We start from the raw sequence: 27,085 nt of genomic DNA, 5'->3' as shown, positions 1-27,085 counted from the left end.
AAGTATAGTTTTTCTCATGCTAAACCTCAGATTCATAACATATTTCAACCCAAATCCATTTTGTATTATGCATTGGATGACAAAAGAAGCTCCACCATTCTCAAAAGGGAATCAAGAATTTAGATCCAGCTTCTAGGTGTGTTGATGGTACACCATGTTCGGCAGAAGCTAAAACAGTTGTAGTGAGTTAGGGGTCTTTCTCCTCAGTGGTTGCCCTGACATCTTGACATTCCTCGTATTTATTTCCAATTGGCCACTATAACAAGTTACCAACAGGTGGGTAACTTAAAACAACAGAAATTTTATTTTCTCATAGTTCTGGAAGTCAGACATCTGAAATCAATATCCCTGGAGTTCCTGTCGTGGCTCAGTGGTTAATGAATCTGACTAATGAGGTTGAGGGTTCGATCCCTGGCCTTGCTCAGTGGGTTAAGGATCCGGTGTTGCCGGGAGCTGTGGTGTAGGTTGTAGATGCAGCTCAGATCCTGTTTTGCTGTGGCTGTGGCGTAGGCCGGCGGCTACAGCTCCGATTCGACCCTTAGCCTGGGAACCTCCATATGCCTCAGGTGCAGCCCTAAAAAAGACAAAAAAAAAAAAAAAAAAAAAAAAAAACCCAAAAACAAAAAAAGAAAAACAAAACAACCAAAATCAGTATTCCTGAGCCAAACTCAAGCTGTGGGCAGGGCCATGCTTGCTCTGGAGCCTCTAGGGAAGAATCTATCCCTTTCCCCCTCCAGCATTTGGTAGTTGCTCACATTCCTTGGCTTGTGGCCCCAACTTTAGAATAATTGGAATAAAAAGTGCCACACTCCTCCCAGTTTCCACTGATTTGTGTGCAACAATTAGCTTGAATGTTAATCTACACTTTACCACTCCAGTGAGTATTCAATCCAAATCATCAAATATTTATTAACTACCTACAGGTATCTGTTCCCTCTTTATTAAAATATATTATGCAAATCTTTAGATGAACAATACAGACTAGAAATTTAACAAGGCTCAAATGTCAAAAGAACGTAATAGGAATCCAAGCTCAAATTCTACCTGAAGAATGATGAATTCCATAAACATTTGTGATAGGCCAACCTATTCTATGCCAGGCATTGTGCCTACCTCTGAAGAATCGATGATCAAAAAGACTCAGTGCCAACTTCTAGGAGCGCACCTTGGAACAATGAGACATGTGGAAGCAAAAACAATCATCCAAATTCAACAAGATAGAAGCTGTTGAAGTCACTAAGTAGTTTCTTTGTCTCAGAGATATGACATTTGAGGTGAAAGTTCAAAGTCAGGGTGACGTTCTGAGAGCACATTAAAGAAAAAGAAATTAAAGAAATTCCAGGCAGAAGCCACAGCACATTCAAAGACACCGAGGTGTAAGTGTGGGCGGTGCACTGGGGAGGTCAAATGGCTGGAATGTTGGGATTGAGTCAGACGGAGGGCCTTTACATCATGGCCAAGTGCTTAGACTTTATCTTATAGGCATCCTGAAGCCACTAAAGGTGGATGTGATGCTGCTAAGCTCTTTCAGAGCTGTATGACTTTTTCTCTTGTCTCTGCGCCAGGGAGAGTTGCAAAGCCAAAAGTGTTACCAACCACCTCAGGCTCTATGCTACAAAAGCAGACTGCCTGCTTAAAAGCTGTTTGCAAAGTCCTAAGAAATGATTTAGCCTTCTAAACTTTAGGAAAAATCCTTTTCTCATTTAATTATGACTTTGGAGATGCCAGTATGGCCTGAGGGGATAGGGTATTGGGACCTGCTTCTCAAATCCAGGCCGAGAAAATTTGATTTGTATTTCGGTTGCCTTATGAATCTAGATGTCCACTTTCTTGTTCTGTGTCTCCGAGCTGGCTTCAGATCAAGTGTGACTATCATGATTTTCACCTTTTGTTGCTTCTACTCCTTCATCTTAGATGCAGGAGAAATAACTTGAACTAGGGGTGGCACTGAAAGTTCGGTGCTGGCTGGCCCTTTCTGACTAGCCCACATCATGGCATTTCTCTTTCAGGAAGGCTGGTGGCAGGGAGAAAGACCAACCAGAAGAGGGATTTGGGGAGAAAAGGAGGCTGCTGCCAAGGCTCCAGCTGATGATAACAGAGAACCTGATGAGAGCAGATGCTGTGGAGCCTGGCCGGGTTTGACAGCAAACGCTCTCAAGGAAGGATGGCCACCCCACATAGCCCTTGTCCTCCTTCCTTAATGAACCCAGGCTTCTATAAGTGGCCCATACCCTGCCTGAAGAAGTAAAAGCAGCTGTAACATGTTTCTGAAAGAGGATCTCTTTTCCTCTTCAAAATACCTCTTTTGGAGTTCCCATCATGGCTCAGTGGTTAACGAATCTGACTAGGAACCATGAGGTAGCAGGTTCAATCCCTGGCCTGGCTCAGTGTTTAATGAATCTGACTAGGAACCATGAGGTTGCAGGTTCAATCCCTGGCCTGGCTCAGTGTTTAACGAATTTGACTAGGAACCATGAGGTTGCAGGTTCGATCCCTGGCCTTGCTCAGTGGGTTAAGGATCTGGCATTGCCCTGAGCTGTGGTGTAGGTCACAGATGCAGCTCAGATCTGGTGTTGCTGTGGCTGTGGTGTAGCCGGTAGCTACAGCTCTAATTAGTCATCTAGCCTGGGAACCTCCATATGCTGTGGGTGTGGCCCTAAAAAGACAAAAAACCAAAAAACCTCTTTTAACATTTTTTAAACAAAACAAAGGAGAACAAAGAATAAAACATTTCTCCGTAGAGAATGGCTAGAGAATTCTAAGAGTCAATTCTCTACAGTCAGAGGGACTTACACTGTACTAATACTGCCAGAAGGAATGAATGGGCAGCCATATTGCCATATTGTGGAGGAATTTGGGAATGTCATAAGTTTTTTCTTTTTTTTTTTTTTTTTTTTCTTTTTAGGGCTGCACCTGCAGCATATGGAAGTTCCCAGGCTAGGGGTCCAACTGGAGCTGCAGCGACTGGCCACAGCCACAGCCACAGCAACATGGGATCTGAACCACATCTGTGACCTAAACCATAGCTCACGGCAATGCCAGATCCTTAACCCACTGAGCGAGGCCAGGGTCAAACCCACGTCCTCGTGGATACTAGTCAGGTTCGTTACCACTGAGCCATGATGGGAACTCCTATCATAGTTTTTTTTTTTTTTAATGAACTTATCCAACTCTAAGCCCTTATATGAATGGAGTTGGGGAGCAGAGATCCAATTTCTGTGGTTTCTGGCCTTCCCTCACCTCCCCAGGGCCTCACAGGATCTGGAAGTTTGATGTGGCCCCAGGATACAAGAGGTGAGCCTCTCCCATCCATTGTAGTAGTCTTGGTGGGTCCTCTTTGCTTCTGTTCTGTGCTTGGCAAGAGTCTTATCCTTCTTTCTCATCTTCTCTTCAGTCTGTTTTCAAACTGAAATCTGCCCACTGCCACAAAAAGCAGTTATGATTGCTGTGAGCAGAAAGCTGCATGGCGTTCTCTATTGTTCATATGAGCAACCTTTCCATTATCTTTGAAGGTCTCATCATCACTGAGGAAGCAGCCTGCAAACCGTCATTTTCTATTTCCCTTACTCAGACCAGGAGGAAGAAGAAGGAGATTAAATTCCCATCCCCGTTCATGATTAGGGCTAAATAGCTATACCAGCTCTGCCCTTTCTTTTCCTGATAAAGACAGGAAGGATTTGAATTAGGTTACGTAGTCCAACAATCCAGTGGTTTTAAAATATCTCTGTGCCTCGCACACTATCCTCTTCATTAGTGTCCTCTCCTCATCTTTACCATTACTTTTTGAATTTATGCTCTAAGTTTGTGATTCAGTCAAACCTTATTTATTGGATTTCTTTTATGTGATAGTCCTTTGCTGAGTACTCTATTTTGCTCTCAATTTCTGGTGCAGAAATACCAGCAAAGTTCCTTAATTGAATGCCTCTTAGATGTAGAAGGCGGAACAGCCCAAACTGCTACTTTTATGCATCATGCTCTTTTTAATGAAGAGGACAATTATGATAATTTAGACTCGAAATTACTGGTTTGGGAACCTGAACTATCCTGGTTTTGTTCCCCCCGCCCCCCCCCTTTTTTTTCCTGTCTGTGCATGCAGCATATGGAAGTTCCCAACCCGGGGATCGAATCTGCACCACAACAGCAACCTGAGTCAATGCAGTGACAATGTCGGATCCTCAACCTGCTGCACCACAAGGAAACACCTTTTCTCTCTTTTGATTGGACTTATCAACCAGTAATTGCAAAATATCTACTGAGTACTGTATTGATACATTCTGAAGAAAATGTCATCAACCTTATCAGTAATACATTCTGCTTTTCAAAACAGAGACTTGAGGTTAAGAAACAAAAGAATTAAAAATAATTGTTTTTATTTAAATAATTTCTTTTAAGTCAGGAAAACTCCAGTCTTAGTGAACAAGGTGATAATAGGTGTATTACTTTTATTTCTTTGCTCCTTTGAGAAACTATAAATATTTCCTAAATGGGGAGCTCTTAAAAGGGAGAACAAATAAACCGTAATTATATATATATATATATATACACACACACACATATTTTTTTTTTGTCTTTTTAGGGCCACACCCATGGCATATGGAAGTTCCCAGGCTAGGGGTCGAATCAGAGCTATAGCCACCGGCCTAGGCCACAGGCAGAGCAACACCAGATCTGAGCCACATCTGTGACCTACACCACAGCTCACAGCAATGCAGGATCCTTAACCCACTGAGTGAGGCCAGGGATCGAACCCACAACCTCATGGATACTAGTTGGGTTTCTTACCACTGTGCCCAACGGGAACACCTGTGTTTTTATATGAAAGGAACTAAAGTTAGAAATTATTCATGGATAAATAGCTGTGCAAAACTATTCTAATTTATTCAGTCTTACCATTTACAGTGGTCATTGTCTATGTTTAAGGCTCAACTGTTGATACTTGGGGAATGCACAGGTGAGCCTAGTTTAAGGAATTTACAATGTTAATAATATTAACACTTGAATACTTCAATATTATTAGGTGCTTTAACTTTGAAGTCCCAGAGCTTCAAGCAGAGTTGAGATAATGAAATTCCGGGATATTGATTTACTCACTGGACCACTGACTTTTAAATAGTCTCAAATCTTAACATTGAAACCCATGATGACAGGAGTTCCCATCGTGGCGTTGCTATGGCTGTGGCATAGGCCAGCGACTACGGCTCCAATTCAACCCCTAGCCCGGGAACCTCCATACGCCTCGGGTGCGGCCCTAAAAAGACACACACACACAAAAACCCCAAAAAGCCTATAATGACTATACCTTCCCTTGACTCCATTTCTCCCCCCGGTTACTGCCTTCTTTCTTTTTCTTTTCACAGCTACACTTCTCAACACCTGGGCATATTCATTCTCTGCTTTCTCTCCATCCACTCGCTTCTAATCTAATCTCACCTTCATCTACCAAAACATCTCTAATGCTCCATGGATCCTTTCCAGTCCTCATTTTACCCAACTTGCTCCTCCTTGAAATACCCTCTTCTCTTACTCCTATACTCTCCAGGTTTTTCCCCTACCTCCAGGGTGTCCAGTGTACAGATTCCTGTTTAAGCGTAGTTCATGTTCAAATTTCTCAAAGCTCAAATCCTAGGCCATCTTTTCTTCTCATTTTCTAATCTTCACTAAGGTGATCTCATCCTTTATATGCCAACAACTCTCACATTTACATTTCCTTCCCAGACTTCTCTGAGCTTCAGATTTGTGTTTCCAACTCTGTACTCTCTGTCCCCACTGGGAGATTTCCAAGGGCTCCTCAAACTCAACTTGTCCCAAGTGGAACTCATGGTCTTCACCTCTTCATGCCAATGTTTGATGTGCCAGCAAATGGTACTGTAGTCCACTTAGCTGTAGAAGACTGAGACCTAGGGATTGGTCTTGAAACTCTCTTCCTTTTAGCTTTGTCTCCCCAGAATCCAGTACAGAACCAATAGCTTCCAACTATCTCTCAGATCCATTCACAACCCTGCATCTGTACTTCCACCCTAATCCATCTTCCTCTGCCTGGACTATTGCAGTAGCCACTCATCTGGTCTCCCACACTCCTCTTTTCTAGCTCAGTATGTTCTCCCCACTGCAACCAGAATAGCTTTTTTTTTTTTTTTTTTTTTTTTTTTAATTGCAAGTCTAGGAGTTCCCGTGGTGGCTCAGTGGTAACAAACCCAACTAGTAACCATGAGCATGTGGGTTTGATCCCTGGCCTCACTCAGTGGGTTAAGGATCCAGCATTGCTGTGGGCTGTGGTGTAAGTCGCAGATGCAGCTTGGATCTTGCGTTGCTGTGGCTCTGGCGTAGGCCAGCAGCTGCCGCTCCACTTCAACCCCTGGCCTGGAAAATTCCCATATACCTCAAGTGCAGCCCTAAAAGAGGAGCCAAAAAATAAATAAATTGCAATTCTGATCAAGTCACTTGAATGCTGAAACTTTTTAATCACTTAGCATTGCTTGCAGCAGAAAGATGATACTCTGACTACCTGTAAAGGCCCGTATGACACCATCCACCCACCCCATGCCACCCCTGGCCCTTGTTCCCTCTACTCCTCAAATACTAACTTAATTTCAGTTGCTTTAATGGGCCATGGTCCTTTCAGTCACAAGGTCTGGCACAGTTGTTCACTTTGCTTGAAACTCTTCTCCCTCTGTCCTTTCTAGGTTGCCTAGGTAACTCCTACTCACCTACTAGATGCAAGGTCACTTCTTCACAGAAGCCTTCCCTGATCCCTGAGACCGCATCAAATTCACTGGCTTTATACTCTCATAGCACCATAATCTCAATAGAAATTATCATTTATATTTATATATTCTGTTGTATAATGATTTATGATTAGTGTCTATCTTGCCCACTAATCTGTTAATTTAAGAGAATAAGGTCTCATTATTATTCTTACCATTTTACCCCCAAAGCTTTGTGCAGTACCTGGCACACATACTAGATACTCAATAAAGTTTGTTGAGGAATGAACCGAGACATAAATAAATGAAGGTCATAGTGACTTGCCCGAGGTCAAGATGGCGAGACTGAGACCATGGCTAGGTATTCTAATTTCTAAGACAGATTACTAGTCTTCTCAACAAAGAGCTTGTCCTGGACTGCTCTGAATTTGGGGGGAGCAAAGCAACTTTACAACTCATCAAGTCCAATTTCTCAGCCCTACCATTTTTTTCAGATGGCATTGATTCAGAGAAGATATTGTAAGTATAGTAATTTTTCTTCTTTCCACAAAACATGTGCTATCTTTTTGCTCTGCTTTGAAGAGGTATTATGATAAATCATCCCACTACTTAAAACTTGTAAAGCTTCTTGAGATTCTCAGAAGAAATGTAAGGTACAGGTCAGAAAGAGCAATTTTGTCTCTTGCAATAGAATTTTCTGTTTAAAAAGCGTTAATTTGAAAGGCTGATAGCTCCAACAGAGTGTTATATTAGGTGGGATAATTGTCCTCATATTCCCAGTTGCCGTGTATATACTTCCTCTTAAAAGGGAAAAGGAGAAAGCCACTTTGCCTTGTGTGTTTTAAACAATCCAAATAAAATGTTCAGTGGTTGGAGGGGAGTCTGCTGTACTGAGGACAAATAGGTTCACTGTTAGCCCTGAAGAAGCTTGAAGATGTCATTCTCAAGGGTCTTTGTGCTGTGGATGAAAATGGAATCATTATTTTTGAACTCCCTTGCTCACGTCAGTGACTCCCACCTGCATGCAGCCCATCCACCGGTTATAAGCAGCCATGAATCGCCTTGGAGATTTTAGGCAGCGTAACCAAGCAGGGCTAGGCAAAGCCAAACTCCTGGTAAGCTTTATAAGCTCTTTCTATGTGTTTCATTTCCAGTTCACACCTCGGGGGTGGGAGATAATCTCTTTTTACGCTGGTGTGGTGTGACTCTGTCTCAGACCTGTGGTTAAGGTGCATTTCTCAATTTGGGATATATGTTACTGTCTTTTTATTTCTTTCTCTTTTTTTGAGACTGTTGTCTCACACTTAAAGTAATTTAAGGTTGGTTGTGTTTTGTTTTTTTGGTTGTTAAGAATTGCACTTTGAAGACAACAAAGTACTTTTTTTTTCAGATGAAAAGGCATGTTCAGACTTTCTAGTTTGTATGCATAACTGTTTTGTTAATCACTGTATAGCATTCTCATTCTCATGGACTTCTTTAAGTTAACCAACTGATTTTAGTAGAGGGCCTCATTAGCAAATGAATCTGGGAAAGAAAGAGAATTGCAGAATTCAGGTGAACCAAAATACTATTTCTTCTGCCTTGTCTCTCTTTAAAAATGTTTCCTCTTTCTCTTTTCTGTTTTTGCCCTCCCTTCTCCTCCTCCTCTCTCTCAACTTCAGTCTCTCCCCACCCCTCACCTCTAGCCATTGACCATCAGCATTTCCTTGATTCTTCCTTTCACTCAGCTTCATTCCACCATGCCCAAAGCATTCCTGCTGCTATGTGTTGCCGTGGTGCTACCGGGGCTTGTGCATGGAGCCATGTTGAGAAATGAAGAGAAATGGAAGCCGCTCAACAATCCTAGAAACCGAGATCTAGTAAGAACATCCCCTTGGAACATGCCTGACTACAGGGTGAAATTGGTACCTCTCTGGATTTGTACACATTGCACTCTGCTAGAGCGCAGTGGAGAGAAGGCTGCCAAGAGCTGAGAAAGTTCCCCAACAGGACCAGGGAAGAGTTTTGCTTGCCTAGTGGCTGGTGTTCCATTGTTCCTTTCACCAACTTAGATTTCTTTCTGTGAAGCGAAACAAATTTATATTTAGAAATGATCTTATACACACACAGGACATTTGTAAGTGATCTTCTATACACATTAATTTATAGCCTTGAGTTCTTATATACAAAATCAAAAGCATAACAGGGAATTCCATTTTGCATAGCTTGGGTTGAATCGATAATAAAACAGATTCTCACATAACCAATGCTTGCAAAGCTCAGTTGCAACAACTGAAAGTTGACCTGCATTCTTGTCAATTTACTAGGCATTATGTTCAACATAAAGTTATCTTGGAAGTACAATTCAAAATATCCATAAAAATTATTTTTAAAAAAATGCAAATACAATAAACACGTTGGCATTGATTTCAAGATTTAGTTTTTTTTAAAGAAAATGATGCTAATGATCTTTTCTAAAGAAAATGATAACAAGATAGGATTAAAACCATCGAACAGCATCTTGCACAGCTTCTGTGTATTCATGTCCTAAAGGAAAACTGAAAAACCCCATGTGTGGAATGACTGGGATCTGTCTTCCCATCAATAGGGAGGAGGCACGTGAGTTCTGGTCACTGTGGAGTTCAGTTTCACCTCTGACTTTTGTACTTGGAGATGGGCAGTGAGTTTTCTGACTGATGCTGTTAAAAGAACTGATCTTCCTCTCTTGATTTCTACCAAGAATGGTGAATTATCTTGTCTAGTGTTGAAATGTTGGATAAAAGGTCCAGGGGAGGACAGTGGAGAGAAAAGAGCGAAAGGAGGCAAAACTTGTGTTTCTATTTCTGGATTTTCTACCTCCTGCCTCTTTACTAGCCCTGAAGTCAATTGGTGGAGGTTGGGGGGCGGGGAGTGGACATGACGAGGGGGAAAATATTCATCTTTGAGTATTTTTGGTGTTTAATTTATAAATGGCACTGAACATTTTCTTTCTCTCTTCAGTTTTTCAGAACCCTTCAGGCGTATTTTAAGGGACGAGGTCTTGATCTTGAGAGGTTTTCGAATACTTTCTCCATGAACGAGAATCCCAGACCTCTTTCTTTCCAATCAGAACTTATTGCTTCTGCATTTTCAGATTTTAAGGAACAGAAAAACTCCTTCCCCAAACACCTCAAAGGCTGAATGTTTATTTTGAGCACAGGTAAAACTTATCCTTTTACTCCCAGGATCTATATCAACATGCAACTCAATCACAAAGTCATAAAGAGATTTTCAAAATCATTTTTCAAATGATTTTATTTCCTCATATAAATAAGTTTTCAGGATGATATTTATTGCCATTAATATTTAGAGTTGGTTCAAATATTTTATAGTTTGGTTTTAAAAAGAAATGACAGTTATGATTTTTTTTAAGCATAGCTTTCTAGGGAGAGATATTAAAAATAGCAGAATTATTACTCTTAATAGAATTATGAAATATAATGAAATACCACAGACCAGACTGTATGGCTAAATTATGTGAAAAATTGTATATGAAGAAATATATTGAATTGTGCAGTTGGATTAAATGAAAAGTTAAAGTTAAAAGAATGCTTCTTTGGGGGAGAAAGTATCGAGCATATATTTGAGCTTGAGCTTCCTCACCTAGAGAAAAAAGAAAGGTGGAATATTAGTGAAGATGTCATTTTTCTTGTAGGAAAATAATTAGAAATTTGTTTATGTTTAATATTTGAATTTTATTATTCTTATTACATTAGCATTCCTTTCAGATAAATACCTACCACTTAAAAAGAAACAGATGTGATGCATTCCAAGAAGATGTATTATGATTCTAGTCCCTTAGCTTGTTGTGGGTTTTGTTTGTTTGTTTGTTGATTTTAGTGGCATATGGTTGACCTACAAAGTTGTGTTAATTTCAGGCACACAGCAAAGTAAATCAGCCATACATATATTCATTCCTTTTCAGATTCTTTTCCTGTATAAGTTACCATATAGTCCTGAGTAAATTTCCCTGTGCTATATAGTAGGTCCCAATTACCTGTCTATTCTATATATAGTCATGTATCTATATCAGTCCCAACCCCATCATCCCTTCCCCACAAATTCGCTTTTTGTGTGGTTGAATAATAAAGGGAACTGAATCATAATTAAAATCCACTTCCATTCTTTCAGGATCATATGAGTGAATTTGTGAGGAAGCAAACTATTATTGTACCTCATTCTGATTGTGAAAGATTTTGATTATTAGCTCTTTTAAATGTGATGATTTTTTTAAAAAATGATCATTGTTCTTAAAAGAAGATGAAATTTATCAGGTGGCAAATGCACTTGAAAACTTTCCTACAGTGATAAAATAAAAAATAGAATGAACAAAATATATGAATGAAGTGTTCTCTTGACTATTTTCCACATTCTAGCCCTAGGGTACCAGACTAAAACTGAAAATAATTATTAATACAAAGTACCAATTTCAGTATGAGGCAGTATTGCATACAAGTCATTTGTGGGTCTTAGCTTATTCATCTATAAATGTCAGATATAGGTCTTCAACTCATAGGCAATGTCAGAGAAAACATCAAATATACACTTTCATGTGAGCATGACACAAGGTAGTGTTTAAGGGCAGGAAAAAGAAGGCACCCAGTTAGGGGTATTATTTAACCTTGTAAAAGAAGCAAAGCTTTGGACTTGGAGAATATTTCATAATTATAAGCTCTCCCTTCCTAACAATTTTGAGTAGCAAATGAAGGCAAAAATAATTTTCATTGAAATATATTGATCTTTGGGTCTTTACATTAATTCTGTAATATTCATTTTCTATTTCGTTATAACATTTTCTTGTTCTTTCAGGTGTCTGGCTGATTTAAAGCTACAAAGGAAACTTCTCATTAGAAAAATTCAGTCATGGACATGGCTAATCTTTTGCTTTTCCCCCTCCATTTTTGTCAATTTCTAATGATTTTTAGTCTACATTTCCAGGTGTACATGTAAGCAACTTGAGTTTTGGGATATAGTGACTTATATGCATGTTTTTTTTCCCTACTCGATAACCGTAGATATCAATGTGGAGAACCACATATAGTTGCCAGCATTACAAAAACACTCAAAGTCAAAAGAAACACTTTAAATTACATGTTCCTATAAGCTTGTCTTCTGTTTATTACCTTTTATTAACCACTGTTTTTATTTGAAAGGGACATTGTTCATTTTTACTCAAATCATGTGTAACAGGAATTTGGTTTGCAAATTTATCTGGCCTAGAAAGAAGATGCATTCCCAGTGTTGGCATTAATAAACAAAATATATGAATGAAGGGTTCTCTTGACTATTTTCATATCAAGGGAGAGTAAGTGATATCCACAATTAAGTTGACATGGACGGCAAAGAAACACCGGGTTTTAGGAGTTGCTTGGGCCTCTGGGAGATGCCCTCTGCCAGGAGGATCAGAGGTGGGCATTGTGCTGCACTAAATTTCCTAGCCATGCCTCACCTCTGGCTCACCCACGCACAACTTCAAGAGGGGAGAGTAGAAATGTGTGGATTTTCTTTCTTTTATAACCAACTGTCTCCCCTCCCCCAGCCCCATCTCAGACTGAATTATTCTGATTCTCTTATTCTCATTTGGAATAACTACTTTCCTTTATGAATAGCTGCACATTTTTGCTGATTCCAAAAAAGGAACACTGTCTTAGAAGCAAACACTGGCATCCTAATAACACTAGTCTATACTTTCTAAAATCGTGTTCTGTGGCTTTTTTGGTGGATGGCTGATATTGAATAACAAGAATAAAATATTTATGCAAGAACAGATTCTATGACTGGTTCAATATGTTCTATTGTAATTCGTTGTGTGTTTTCTCTGAGGGTTATGAGATATTTGTGAACCAAGATCATATCTAAGCCATTTTTATTTCTCCATCACCTAGTACAGTGCCTTGCATGTAGTGAGCACTCAGTAAATACTTGTGGAAGTAAATGTGTACTGTTTTGCCATTAGTCTCCCTCAAAGCATCACACCCCATGTCGGCTTCTCTTTTTGACAAAGGGAGAAGAGAGAGTCATGACCTTCCTGTGTACTCGTCATGCTCATCATGGTAAAAAAAAAAAAAAATCATTATTCTGCTTTCTTTGGACATTCCATTTTGATTCTCAAAAATCCGGTCCAAAAGTCTGGAAAAGTTTCTTCTTTCTGTTTTCATTACTGCTCTAACAATTCCACTTCATCTCAAAGTATGCCTCTGACTCACCAGGGGACATTATCACTTAGAAGTGGAGAAAAGAAAAACAGAAAGATTACGATTTCAAGACATATTGCTACATTCTGACCTGTAAACCAACAGTCATCTGTCATGTCATCAAGTGTTCCAAGAAGAAAACCTGTCCTTCCACCCCTTGCTCCCTGTTCCAGTTCTCCACAACATGAATCTAAGTTGTTATTTCCATATTCTAGGCAGAGCCTTCTCTTTACCTGTGACCATTTGCCTCCCTTTGCTTTCATTCTTTTACCCTAGGAGAGTTAGGACTAGACTTTTTTTTTTTTTTTTTTTTTTTTTTTTTTGCTTTTCATGGCTGTACTTGCAGCACATGGAAGTTCCCAGGCTAGGGTCGAATTTGAGCTGCAGCTGCTGCCCTGTGCCAGAGCCACAGCAGTGCCAGATCCAAGCTGTGTCAGCAACTTACACCACAGCTCACGGGAACACCAGATCCTTAACCCACTGAGGGAGACCAGGGATCGAACCCGCATCCTCATGATACTAGTCAGGTCTGTAAACTGCTGAGCCATAACGGGAGCTCTTGACTTCCTCACAAGTGCAATCCTCTGACTCCCTGGAGAAATTCAGGGGGGAACTGGCTTATAAATAATTTCTCTGGATTACCTTAACCCAACCCACCCCACTAGCCTCCCATATTTTATACCCAGATTGGGCCCTGGTGATCATTTATTACGAGAAAGAAATGCCTTCTAGCTGTGAGATATTTTTCTCTCACCTGGAAGTCCCCCTCTTGCAGGTCCTGGGCCCTCATCTGCCATCTTACAGTTGCTTTTCCTTGTCTGGATTGTCATAAAGAGTCACCAATGGCCAAGCCAGGTAATTGGTTCCTTGTAATTTGTCCCTAATCTCAGCTTCATACTGAGCTGCATTTCATACCTCTACTCCCTTGTCCGTTCCCAAGGCACTTTCACTGCCATCCAATTAAATTCATAAATGTGTTTGGAGCACAGATTACTAGGCTACAGAGAGTTCACAAAGATGTGCCAGGTAGTATTTTTCTTCAGATGTTGACAGCTAGTGTCTTTAGAAGAGGATGGCAGAGAAATAGTTATAATACAAGGTAAAAGATATAAACCATATAAAAATATAAACCAAAATATAAATAGGAATGAAGAATAGTTCTATTGAGGAGAGGCAGTATATCATATTAATTCCAAATATGGGATTTGGAGTCAGATAGATCAGGGTTCAAATCCTGGCTTTACAACATATTAGATATAGGACACTGGCATTAGGAATAACAACAACAACAAAAATACAATCCATTTTTAAGGATTATTTTGATATATGAATGTAATAAGCGTAAGACTGTACGTGGCCTATACAGTAAATTGGCAACAGTGTGCGCTAATCATAGCCAACATTTGATTATCTCTAAAAGTTTAAGAAAAGAAGAAAATTTGGGTGGGAGTTAGAGGTGGGACACAAAGTCCAGATAAACTTATTTACAGACTGAGAAGGAGCCTGGGGAAGGAGAAAGTTTGAGGATTTGTAGAAGACGGGAAAACTGATGGTGCCATCCGTTGGAGAAGATGAGACTTAGAGCATCGTTTGAGGGAAGACTAGCTTTATGTGGCAGGGCAGAATCAGCAAGTGAAACATGCACGTGTTAGAGCAAATGGTTAAATTAAGAAAAAAAATCACTACAGTAAAGATCAAATTAATTTAAAGAAAAACATTCAAAAAAGAAATGAATTGAGAGAATTTTAAAGGAGAATTGAGCGAAATGATGAAGACGTAGGAAAATTTCCTTAAAGCGCATTTTATTTCCAACTCCTTAATAAGGTTCAGCGCGAGGACCGAGGCCAGCTGCATAGGCAGCCCAAGCGCCGAGAGGGTCCTGCCCCAGCCCTGGTCCCGCCCACGCCCACGCCCCGCTCACGCCCATTTCGCCAGGACGAAGGCGTGGCCAGATGTTCCGCGGAACTCGAGTGCGGCGGCTGCGGCGCAGGCCGGACAGGTTTCCTGGGAGAACAGCGGGTCCGTTTTTTCAGCGCCCCGGCCCGGGATAGAGTCTGTAGGCTTAGCCCTTCCGTTTCTCCGTCTCGGTTCCTGGAACTGCGTATCAGAACCCCGCAGACATGTCGGGGTTCAGCCCGGAGCTCATCGACTATCTGGAAGGGAAGATCTCTTTTGAGGAATTTGAAAGGCGGAGAGAAGAGAGAAAAACCCGCGAAAAGAAAGTGAGGAGATGATAGGCCAGAATGCTGTCTACTGTCTTGTCGCCCTAATACACTTAAGAGATATGGGGACCCAGTAACCCCATTCGCTCTAACGGGGCGGGTCCGGTACTTAACAGCAGTTTCTTCCCCTGATTAGCGAAACTAGTTCTCACCTCGTCCCTGTGCTGAGCTCCCCCTTAAAACATTTCGCCCACCGAAAAGACTTTGGCTCGGTGGTAACCATTTCTCTTTTTTTCTATCACCAAATAGTGCGATTTCTCATTAGGTTAAATGAGGGGCATGGGGAGTAGAATTTGGAGTCAGTATCTTGTTCTCTTCCTAGTTTTGCCACTGTGTTTTTGTGTCTTTGGATACCTCTCTTCTTGAGGCCTCAGTTTCTTTATTTCTTGATGGAGAGGTTGGAGGTCCCGTTTTTGAGGAGTCTACTAGTGGTGTGACGTAATCTTTCACAGAAAAAAGGGAATTTTCTTGTCTTATAACGAAATCTTCACTGGTGCATTTTTTTTTTATATTTATGAAGAAATATCTGAACATTCCATGTCTTCTCACTTAACCTTAAGTCCCAGGGAAAATATTTATGAAGATCTGAACATTCCATGTCTTCTCACTTAACCTTAAGTCCCAGGGAAAACCTTAAGTCTCAAATTGGCACCTTTTGAGATTAGCTGTCGGATTCTTTCCTAAATTATGCAGCTATTAAGTGCCCCATCTTTTTGATTTAAAAAGCAAGGATACAGTGTGTAGATTAATGAAATCACCGTTTTTAAAATTACTTTTTACAAATGACCGATTCAGCCTGAAGGGTGAGACCTAAATATTCTGAAATGCTTTGACAGCATTCAAATTTAGATTCCACATCCCTTATATGTCTTCAGAGCTCAAGTTCTATAGAAATAGAAAATGAGGCAGATGCTCTGTTCTCAACTGGAAGGAGCTAAATGTGCATTTGTTTTTGAATCATTAATTTTCAACCACAGAGTCTTCAGGAAAAAGGAAAGTCATCAGTTGAAGAAAATCCAAATGACTCTGAAGTTCCATCATCATCTGGAATTGACTTTACCAAATCTCAGGACAAAGATGTCAATGAAGGTATGTTAAGATCACTTGGTATCTTCATTAGATGTTTAAGATACCTAATGATTTAGTGGAAACATTATTATTATTTTTTTTTATGGAGTGGTATTCTGTTGTTGATGACCTGGTTTACCTGGAGTGTAGTGCTTGATGTATAATAGGTGCCTAATAAACATTTCCTGAGTTATTGAATATGATAATGGTTCATTTAATGGGTTATATTTATGGAGTTTTTTTCCTTTTTTCTTTTCTCTTTCTTTTTTTGCTTTTTAGGCCCGCACCCACGGCATATGGAAGTTCCCAGGCTAGGGGTAGAATTGGAGCTGTAGCTGCTGGCCTACACCAGAGCCACAGCAACTCAGGATCTGAGCTGCGTCTGCGACCTACACCACACAGCTCACACAATGCTGGATCCTGGACCCACTGATCGAGGCCAGGGGTGGAATACACATCCCGCATCCTCCTGGATGCTATTTGGATTTGTTTCTCCTGAACCGCAAGGGGAAATCTCTGTGGAGTTTTTCAAATTGACATCGGTGTCTGGGAGAATTTTAGAATTTTTTTTTTTTTTTGATTTGGCTGCCCTGCAGCATATGGAGTTCCCAGACAAGTAATCCGATACCAGCTGCAGCTGCAGCAACACCGGATCCTTATCTCACTGGCCAGGTCGGGGATTTAACCTTCGTCTCAGTGTTCCAAAGATGCCATTGATCACTTTGTGCCACAACAGGAACTCCTAGAATCATTATTTTTAAAACTGACCCTCTCAGTCAAGTTACTAATTCTTCCAGACTATACTCCCTCAAAACGTAATGAATCATTCTTCTCCACAAAGTGGCTTCCAAACCACTTCTTTAATTACGGGAGAAAAGATAGAAATGTCAGCGTGGAAGGCTAATTGGCTGTCCACGTGGGACCTCACACACAGTATAGGTATCTTGTTATGCTGTTTTATCCCAGGATCTAGTGCTCAGCTCTGCATGACCAAATTTTTTTTTTTTGTCTTTTTACCTTTTCTTGGGCCACTCCCTCGGCTTATGGAGTTTTCCAGGCTAGGGGTCGAATCGGAGCTATAGCCGCCAGCCTGCACCAGAGCCACAGCAACGCAGGATCTGAGCCGAGTCTGCGACCTACACCACAGCTCACGGCAACGCTGGATCGTTAACCCACTGAGCAAGGCCAGGGATCGAATCTGCAGCCTCACGGTTCCTAGTCGGATTCGTTAACCACTGCGCCACGACGGGAACTCCCAAATAAGCCTTAACATGGAGAAAACACCCTAATAAGGTGGATAGAAAACAAACAAGCGTTATTCCTGCTTCCTTGGACCAAGTGGGAAAGAAAGGGCAAAGAGGAGAGTAAATTGGGTTTGTAGTTTCTTACCTTGCCAGTCACGTGAGGGGGAAAATGGGATTGAAGTTGCTCTAAAACCTATGAGTCTTTCTTTATCTGCTCAGGGGAGGAGCTGCTCTCCCATCATCAAGTCTTTGACATGCAGCTATAGTAGCAGGTACCACGGCACTGTGGCCTGCCAGCTCTCTTATCTAAAGCAGCCCCTGAGAGGTGGCCATTAGGCCCTTCCTAAAAAGGAGGTTCATTGAATCTGGTTCTAGTCCACCAAGAGCAGTCAGGCATACAAGGACTGATTGGCCTCAGCTTATGTAATCCCATCAGTCCTTTTAAGATATTAAGCTCTCAATTTCCCAGGAAGGAATTGTCCCAGAAATTTACCAGGATCCTTGGTGAGTGTGAACATGTATTCAGAGCAGAAGGGTTCAGTTCTGAAGAGGCTTTGGCAAATCCCAAATTTTTGGTAATTGGCAAATTCCAATTTTTGCTAATTGGAATATATGGCCACTGAAGTCATTGTCATTGTCTTTCTCCCCCCATACACTGGTGGATTCCACTGCTAAATTCTTATTCTTGAGCACCTTTCCTACATACCAGGAAAGTAGGACTTCTTTTAATTTCATTTTCAATGAAACTTTCATTTTATATCAATTCATTGTTGCTGATATAAAAATTGCAATTAATTTTTGTATATTGACTTCGTATCCAGGAACCCTGCTAAATTCATGAATTCTGATGGTTTTTATTCATAGATTCTTTTGGATCTTCTATGTATATAATCATGCAATCTGAATAATAACAGTTTTATTTCTTCCTTATTATCTTTATGCCTTTTATTTTTCTTCTTAATTAGCTAGAACCTCTAGTAAAATATTAAAAGGAGTGGTAATAGTGGACACACTTGTCTCATTCTCAGTAACTTTGAATAATTAACCATCAACAAACTGTGTTTGTTGAAACTTTTTTTTAGGTACTCTTTATCTAAAGGTCTTTAGTTAAAGGTATTCCATTTTTATTTGACTAAAAATTTTTTTATTAGGAATAGGTTTTGGATTTTATCTGATGCTTGTCTGTATCTATCAAGATGATCATATGACTTTTTTTCTGTTACTGTAATAAATGTTATTGATTTTTTTTCTTTGTCCACACCTACAGCATGTGGAAGTTCCCTGGCCAGAAATCGAACTGTGCCACAGCTGTAACCAGAGCCATAGCAGAGACAATGCTAGATCCCACTGAGCCACTAAACTCATTTATACATTTCATATTTATTTTGAGTGTTTAGAATTCTTGAAGATGATCATTATGACTTTATCATAATTATTTATTTTGGAGTTCCTGTCATGGCTCAGTGGAAATGAATCTGACTGGCATCCATTAGCAGGTTTGATTCCTGACCTCGCTCAGTGGGTTAAGGATCTGGTGTTGACGTGAGCTGTGGTGTAGGTCACAGACAGGGCTCAGATCCCGCATTGCTGTGGCTGTGGCTGTGGCATAGGCTGGCAGCTACAGCTCTGATTCGACCCTAGCCTGGGAACCTCCATATGCTGCAGGTGTGGCCCTAAAAAGACCAAAAAAACCACCTTATTTTGCTGCTCAGAATATGTGGGTTTTTTTCATTCTTTTCTTCCTTAAATATACTATCTCATTTATCCAACATCTTTGGGGTTTGAGGTATTTCACATAAATGAATAAACTTATATATTTATTAATATGTGTGTATATTAATATGTGCGTGTGTGTGTATGTAAATATTTACCTTTTGTTTGTTTGTTTGTTTCGGCTGCAGCCATGGCATGTGGAAGTTCTCAGGCCAGGGATTGAACCCACACCACAGCAGTGACCAAAGTGGCTAAGTGATAACGTCAGATCCTTAACCCACTACACCACAAGAAAACTCTAAATTTAACTGTTTTGCTGTAGCTTTTCTAAAATATGATACAGTAAATCGACTTCTAAACTTAGCTTTTCTAATCATTCAAGATAATCATTATGAACTTAGAAGAATCATCTTACTGTAGTGATATTCTCAGATACAGATGAAGTACGTCATGTTATTTTGTTCCTAAGGTAATAGAACTAATTTTAATAATAGCATTTTTTAAGCTTTTACTATAGGCTGAGCATTATTCTTAGTACATATATTAAAGACTCATCTCATCCTCGGAGTATCCGGTTTTTTTTGTTTTTTTTTTTTTTCTTTTTTTTGTCTTTTTGCCTTTTCTAGGGCTGCTCCCACAGCATATGGAGGTCCCAGGCTAGGGGTCTAATCAGAGCTGTAGCCACCGGCCTATGCCAGAGCCACAGCAACTCGGGATCTGAGCCACGTCTGCAACCTACACCACAGCTCACGGCAACACCGTATCCTTAACCCACTGAGCAAGGCCAGGCATCGAACCCACAACCTCATGGTTCTTAGTCGGATTCATTAACCACTGAGCCACAACGGGAACTCCAGAGTAGCCTTTTAAGGCAGACATTATTGACCCTTTTTCACAAATGAGCAAATTAAGATACAGAGAGCTTCAGTAATTTGCCCAAAGTAATGGGGCTGGTGATAGAAGTTTCAAACCAGACAGCTTGGTTCTAGAGGCTCACCTTAAACCATTGTGCACTACCACCTGGTTATATACCACCAGACGTGTTTTGGTCTTAGGTCTATGTCCTACAATTCTTTATTTTTTTCCTCTCTGCTTTTAACTGTTAACTTCTGATTTCCCACTTAATTTTGCCTATATGTTTGGATAAGCCCTAAAGAACAGGTTAGCAATTCCAATAGAGTAAAATACATGGCTTTGTGTCAACTTTCTTCTTTGAGTTGTTTTTGGGAATGTTCATTTGTCTTTTGTTTATTCGTGAGTTTGATATTGCTTAGGTAGAAATTTATATTCCAGAAAATACTGTTTATTTTTTCTTTTGACTACTGAGGGTGCTAAAGCTTTTTTTTCCCCCCAACCTCAATGCCTTTTTTCTTTAGGAGAAACGTCAGATGGAGTAAGTAAGTCAGTTCACAAGGTCTTTGCCTCCATGCTTGGAGAGAATGAAGATGATGAGGAGGAAGAGGAAGAAGAAGAGGAGGAGGAGGAAGAAGAAACACCTGAGCAACCCACTGCAGGCGATGTGTTTGTACTGGAGATGGTTCTCAATCGTGAAACCAAGAAAATGATGAAAGTAAATTGCTTCTTATTTTGGTATTTAAAAAGAGTGTAAAAATGTGACATAGGAATTTGAGGAGAATCTTTAAATTATACATATATTCTAAAAGAATTCAGGTGTTCCCATCATGGCCCAGTGATAACAAACCTGACTAGTATCCATGGAGAAGCAGGTTTGATCCCTGGCCTCGCTCGGTGGTTTAAGTGTTCGGCGCAGCGTGAGTTGTGTAGATTGAAGATGTGGATCTGATCTTGCCTCGGCTTTGGTGTAGGCCGGCGGCTGCAGCTCCGATTCGACCCCTAGCCTGGGAACATCTATATGCCGCAAATGCGGTCCTAAAAAGCAAAAAAGAATTCAGAATTCAAACAGTAAGAAAGGAAATACTATGAGACAACTACGGTTACTGGTTTCTTTTGTTTCGTCTTTGAGATTTTTAATTTCAAAACCTTAATTATTGCATGTGTCAAAATGTACTGTAGTTTTGCTTTTTAAAGGTCCATGTTGTAATTTGATATTTTTTAAAACAAGTTCATGTTGTAATTTGATATTTTTTAAAACAAGTTCATGTTGTAATTTGGTATTTTTTAAAACAAGTTCATCATGAGTAGATAATTTGGAGAGAATTAGAATCTTCAGGGATTATATCATAAATCTCCTGGAGTATGAATCCATTTTGTAGCATCCAGTTATACATTTGTTCTAATCAGTAATTTAGTAATTCCTGACCCGATGATTTTTGCTTTCTTTAAAATATTTTACTGTGCTTTGAACTTTCTACTGTAGGAAAGGCTTTAGGTTTGCTTTTTATTTAAATCTAAATGTCATTTTTGTTCTGTACAGGAGAAGAGGCCTCGGAGTAAACTTCCCAGAGCTCTGAGAGGTCTCATGGGTGAAGCCAACATTCGCTTTGCTCGAGGAGAACGAGAAGAGGCGATATTGATGTGCATGGAAATCATAAGACAAGGTGTTTTTTCTGGGGATTATTGACAATAGCAGTTTAGTAGTCTGACTTTTAAAACAAACGAAAGGGCACCTCACTGTGCTATTCAGAAAATATATTTAGAAGCTCAGAGGTGATAGTGATTAAAAATGATTTGCCACTTTTCATAGCAAGTAGGAGTCATTACCAAGAGAATGAAAATCACAGTGTGAGTCAATGAAATATCATTAATATTTATTGAACTCCTACAGATTTCTTTTTTGTTTTTATTTGTTTTTGAATGTTTCATTTTAGGGGTTTTAGACTTTTTAGTAATACATTTAGTAATGTGTGGCAAACACATTATTTTAAAATCACTTTTGAAGAGTATTCTTTTTCCTTCAGTTTTCCAAATCAGACAGTGTTAGATTGTTTTAATCTACTTTTTGATAAAAGACACAATATATTTGTCATCTTTCCATTAAACTGCAAATCTTGGGCATAATGAGGGATATTTTCAGAAGTGCCTTTTTGACTAATTACTTCTATTTGTTATTTTTCTTTCCTGAGGTGTTGCCAGTGATGCCCTGCCTAATGGCTTGGGTAGTCATACTACAGTGAACTTTCAATTTATCTTTTCAAGGTTTTGACATTTCCTTTCATTTAGACTAGGATCCTTGTAGAAATCTTGTTATAAGTTTCCTGGATTATTCATTAGAATAATTTGAGGTCACTGCTTTTTCTTTTTCACCTCATCAGAAATAACTGAACTTTTTCCTTTAGCATTTTGTGTTTGGTTCCTACTTTTCGTATTATCTGTTTTCTTCCCCCTGACAATTGCCTTTGATTTTAATCCCTTTTCATCTTAGAACCTCATTTCAGAAACATTTCAGAAATGTGGATTAAGCTTTCACTTTGATAATTCTGGGTTTATTTTTTTTAATAATCCAGTAATTTTATTATAGTTGTACAACCATCATCACAACCTAATTTTAAAACATTTCCGTCCCAAACCCCAGTCCCCCCACCACACACACTTGTCCCCTTTGGTAACAGTCCTGGGTTTAGGTGCTGCTTAGGTATCCTCTGTCCATCCCATACTCCTTGGTGTGGGAGCTGGATCATGAAGGTTTAACCCCACTCATGTGGCTGATATTCATTGGGATGTACTTGCTGAGTTAGTGAGCCATATTCAGCCTTAGCAAAGGGGGATTTTCATGAAGGGCACATGGTGGAGAGTAGGGTTTCTCATGAAATTACACTTTGCTTAGAGAAACAAATGTTTTAAAATGCTAAAGGTATGTGAAAATATACTAAAGCAAGTAGAATCTACTGTTTATTCTAAAGCGGTTTGTATAGTTCTGAAGTTATTTAGAGAGTTTAAAAATTAGAGAAAGAATCTATAATTTGAACCATGGAATTCACGTCAGCTCAAGACTCATCCTTTAACCAATGGAATTTATTTTTTCATATTCATTATAGCTCCTTTGGCTTATGAGCCATTCTCTACTCTTGCAATGATATATGAGGACCAGGGTGACATGGAGAAATCACTGCAGTTTGAGTTGATTGCTGCACATTTAAATCCCAGTGATACTGAAGAGTGGGTTAGATTGGCAGAAATGTCCCTGGAACAAGACAATATTAAGCAGGCTATTTTTTGCTACACAAAAGGTAATTAAAATGTTTTTCTCATTTTGTTTGATAAACTGTTATATAACAGATTTTTTGGAGTTCTTGTCATGGCTCAGCAGAAACAAATCTGACTAGTATCCATGAGGACGCAGGTTCAAGCCCTGGCATTGCTCAGTGGGTTAACGATTTGGCATTGCTGTGAGCTGTGGTATAGGCCAACGGCTACAGCTCCGATTCAACCCCTAGCCTGGGAACCTCTATATGCTGGGAGTGCGGCCCTAAAAAGACCAAGAAAAAAGTGTCATAAAATAGATTTTTTTGATCATTGTACTTGCTATTCTGGGGTGATGTTAGTTGAAATATATTTATTCCTTATATTCTGTTATACTAGAGGTAAGTATTTTCAGTCTTACCAATGACTTTATTAATATTGTGAGCTAACAGTACACACAAAAGTTGGTAGAAGAACAGAACTTTCAGTTTCCCACTGGGATCAATTTTGGGTCTAAGCTGTTTCTTGAGGGTTAATATTAGATTGGAGTGTCCAAATGGAGATTAATATGAAGGTTCAAATTCTGTCTGGTCTTGGATCAAGATTAGTCTACAGTTCCTGTGAAGGTTAGATTTATTTCAGAATAAGCTACTTGGTTCCATTGGAAAATTAGAGTGTTACATTTTCTGAAAAGGTGGGTCACATTTAGGTACCATGAGTGCCTTTTCATGATAAATCTTCTTTTTTTCTTTTTAGCACTCAAATATGAACCTACTAATGTTCGTTATCTGTGGGAGCGATCAAGCCTTTATGAACAAATGGGAGATCACAAAATGGCAATGGATGGTTATAGGCGTATTTTAAACCTTTTGGCTCCGTCTGATGGAGACCGGTTTATGCAGTTGGCTAGAGATATGGCAAAGTAAGTTCAGAGTGAAATGTATATAAATATTCTTATGAATTATCTTATTTTAGAAATTGAAGATATATTTGAAGTAGAATATGCTTTTTATTGCCGTTCAGGAAGTGTTTTGCTTTCTGTATTTTATGTTGTGCTTAAATAGAATGATTTTTCCCCCAGTACTTTCTCTTTCCAAAGTCAACTGTCTGATTGTTTTGAAAATTCATATTTGTGATTATCTTCCATGTGCTCAGAAGTTTAGAAATGGAGCATGTTCTGAAAGGATGACTAGATTCCCAGGTTTTCATAACTTAGTTGTTACGTACATTTGTAGTAATATAAATGAAATTATTGCATATGTGCTAATGAAATGTTTGTGATCTGAGTTCTGTAATCATTTTATCTTGAGCCTATAGTAGAATAACATTTGTGTGTGTGTATGTGCCTTTTTTAGGGCTGCACCTGCGGCATATGGAGGTTCCCAGGCTAGGGGTCGAATTGGAGCTACAGCTGCCAGCCCATATGAGAGCCACAGCCACGCAGGATCCCATTCGTGTCTGTGACCTACATCACAGCTCATGGCAACCCCAGATCCTTAACCCACTGAGTGAGGCCAAGGATCGAACCCGAAACCTCATGGTTCCTAGTCAGATTTGTTGCTGCTGTGCCATGATGGTAACTACTAGAATAACATTTTTTGCTATTTCTTTGTCTTTTTTGTTGTTGTTGTTGTTGTTGTTGTTGCCATTTCTTGGGCCGCTCCCGCGGCATATGGAGGTTCCCAGGCTAGGGGTTGAATCGGAGCTGTAGCCATCGGCCTACGCCAGAGCCACAGCAACGAGGGATCCGAGCCGCGTCTGCAACCTACACCACAGCTCACGGCAACACCGGATCGTTAACCCACTGAGCAAGGGCAGGGACCGAACCCGCAACCTCATGGTTCCTAGTCGGATTCGTTAACCACTGCGCCACGACGGGAACTCCTAGAATAACATTTTAAGATGAAAATTTTTCTTTAAAGTTGGCACATACTCCCAACTGAGGTGTATATTTTATTCTAAAATATTAGTCCAAGTGTATTCTCTTCTCTGATAATGCTGTACAGCAAAACAAAGCAGGGAATATTCTGGCATACATAATGAATACTTTGTGGTATGCTTTCTGTCCTGTGATGTCTGTTATTATAGTATTTCAGCCTAGGGTTAACCAGCTTTATCTGAATATCTTAGGTTAACCCTGTTAATTCCATGGCCATTTTCATGAAGATACTTAGCTGTGAAATCAAATCACCCACTGTGCTCCCAAGAATGGGCTATGTAGGAATCCTGGAAGCATTTTTAGGAAATCTGTTGAGGCGGTGCAACTCTAAATTGATCCCTGATGTATATGATGCTCATTGAAGATCTTTCCAGGTTACTTTCTTTTATTCAGCTCTCTGGCTGTTGTACTGGTTAGCCCACTATGCTTCTGCTTTTTGAACTGGTAGTTGACCTATGGTAGTAATCTGTTTTCCACTTGTATTATTTATAATCTTGTCAGGAAATGGTAGATGAATAGTTCTATAGAAGTCATTCCTACATGGAATTCTCTTACCGTAACTTTGTGTGTGTGTGTGTGTGTGTGTGTGTGTGTGTGATTTCCAATAGTTTATTGGGCACAGTATGTGAGACAGCTTCCTACTGTCCCATTTCCCACAGTAACCAAAGGCTGGTTCCCTTATTAAGTATAGTTCCCAGATATGAATTAGTAAGCTAAATTCAGAAGTTGAACTGGCATCTCCAAAGAGGAAGGTAAAAATGCTTTGTATCAAATTGTGATTAAAAAATATAAAAGTTAAATCCATGGGCATAGAGGAAAATGATGATCCTGAGAACTTCCCTGAAATGTAAGCCTTGAACCTCATCTAAATCCTGTAAGCAGGTGAATCCTGGGGATGCCAGCACCCTTTGGCTGTGGTGCTATGGGGTGAGCTGTGAGCCTCCCTGGCTTCCTTCCAGGCAAACTTTTGTAGTGCCTCTGGCAGTGAGTCAGTCCCCACCAGGGAATGTGGGGTAAGGAGTGTGGGGCACAGGCACCGCAAAGCTGAGACATGGGGTTGGGGCAGGGCCAAGCCCTGCATTTCCCAGCTATGTGGTGCCCTCAGGAAGTGGGGGCGCCTGCTTGCCTGGGCACTGCTGACTGTAACTTATGACTGATTAGACTTTCTCTCAGTCCCTACTTTCCCCATAGAAGTAATTATTGAATATAAACTATGTGCCAGACACTGTACAAAGCACTAGGAGATTCAGTATTGAATGAGTTTTAAAATTTCTTACTCTAGCAAAAAAAAAACAAAAAACAAACAAACAAACAAAAAAAAAAAACAGGAGTTTCCATTGTGGCACAGCGGAAATGAAACTGACTAGAAATCATGAAGTTGCAGGTTCGATCCCTGGCCTTGCTCAGTGGGTTAAGAATCTGGCATTGCCTGTGAGCTGTGGTGTAGGTTGCAGATGCTGCTCAGATCTGGCGTTGCTATGGCTATGGCTTAGGCCCGGCAGCTGTAGCTCCGATTAGACCCTTAGACTGGGAACCTCCATATGCCATGGGTACAGCCCTAAAAAAGCAAAAAATAAAAATCCTTACTCTTGTGGAATTCACATTCTAGTTGGAAATAGGCAGTGAGCAGATAAACAACTAAATATGAAGTATGTCAGATGTTTAAATAGGGTAATTAAAGAAGGACTTCCTTGTGTTATGGTCATAAGGACCTGAAGGAGATATGGGAGTAGATATCAGGGAAGAGTATCACGGGCAAAGGAAATTTCAAGTGCAAAGGTATGTTTAGGAAACAACATGGAAGCTGAGGGCTTCAGGGGAGCATAGCAAGGGGTAATGTTAGAGAAGTATCAGGAAAAGATTCTTTGGCCCTTGTGAGTCA

The 27,085-nt window shown here is 40.0% G+C and overlaps 2 protein-coding genes across 3 annotated transcripts in view; both read left to right on the top strand.

Moving 5' to 3' along the window:
- Positions 7,757-12,491, top strand: C15H2orf66 (chromosome 15 C2orf66 homolog). Its single transcript, XM_013982266.2, has 4 exons — positions 7,757-7,819; positions 8,390-8,563; positions 9,684-9,882; positions 11,532-12,491. The coding sequence occupies exons 1-3, from the start codon at positions 7,757-7,759 to the stop codon at positions 9,861-9,863; spliced, it is 417 nt and encodes a 138-aa protein (XP_013837720.1). The 3' UTR covers positions 9,864-9,882; positions 11,532-12,491.
- GTF3C3 (general transcription factor IIIC subunit 3) overlaps positions 14,928-27,085 on the top strand; it is a 34,394-nt gene continuing 22,236 nt past the window's right edge. Inside the window, exons 1-6 of one of the 2 annotated variants that reach the window (XM_013982275.2) lie at positions 14,928-15,138; positions 16,116-16,227; positions 20,540-20,733; positions 21,559-21,682; positions 23,120-23,311; positions 24,021-24,186. In XM_013982275.2, the coding sequence (XP_013837729.1) occupies positions 15,037-15,138; positions 16,116-16,227; positions 20,540-20,733; positions 21,559-21,682; positions 23,120-23,311; positions 24,021-24,186 (890 nt within the window). In that variant the 5' untranslated portion in view covers positions 14,928-15,036. The remainder of the gene's footprint in view (positions 15,139-16,115; positions 16,228-20,539; positions 20,734-21,558; positions 21,683-23,119; positions 23,312-24,020; positions 24,187-27,085) is intronic. The other variant, XM_001925846.7, reaches the window with a different exon arrangement.

The sequence above is a fragment of the Sus scrofa genome, chromosome 15, assembly GCF_000003025.6.
Source record: "Sus scrofa isolate TJ Tabasco breed Duroc chromosome 15, Sscrofa11.1, whole genome shotgun sequence".
NCBI lineage: Eukaryota > Metazoa > Chordata > Mammalia > Artiodactyla > Suidae > Sus > Sus scrofa.
This window is presented reverse-complemented; position numbering and strand designations above follow the sequence as displayed.

Excerpts from the sequence above, each read along its gene's own strand:
- C15H2orf66 (XM_013982266.2), top strand. The coding sequence starts at position 7,757 with ATGAATCGCCTTGGAGATTTTAGGCAGCGTAACCAAGCAGGGCTAGGC. Across the intron at positions 7,820-8,389 it reads TAGGCAAAGCCAAACTCCTG|CCATTGACCATCAGCATTTC; the intron begins GTAAGCTTTATA and ends CCTCACCTCTAG. Across the intron at positions 8,564-9,683 it reads ATCCTAGAAACCGAGATCTA|TTTTTCAGAACCCTTCAGGC; the intron begins GTAAGAACATCC and ends TTCTCTCTTCAG.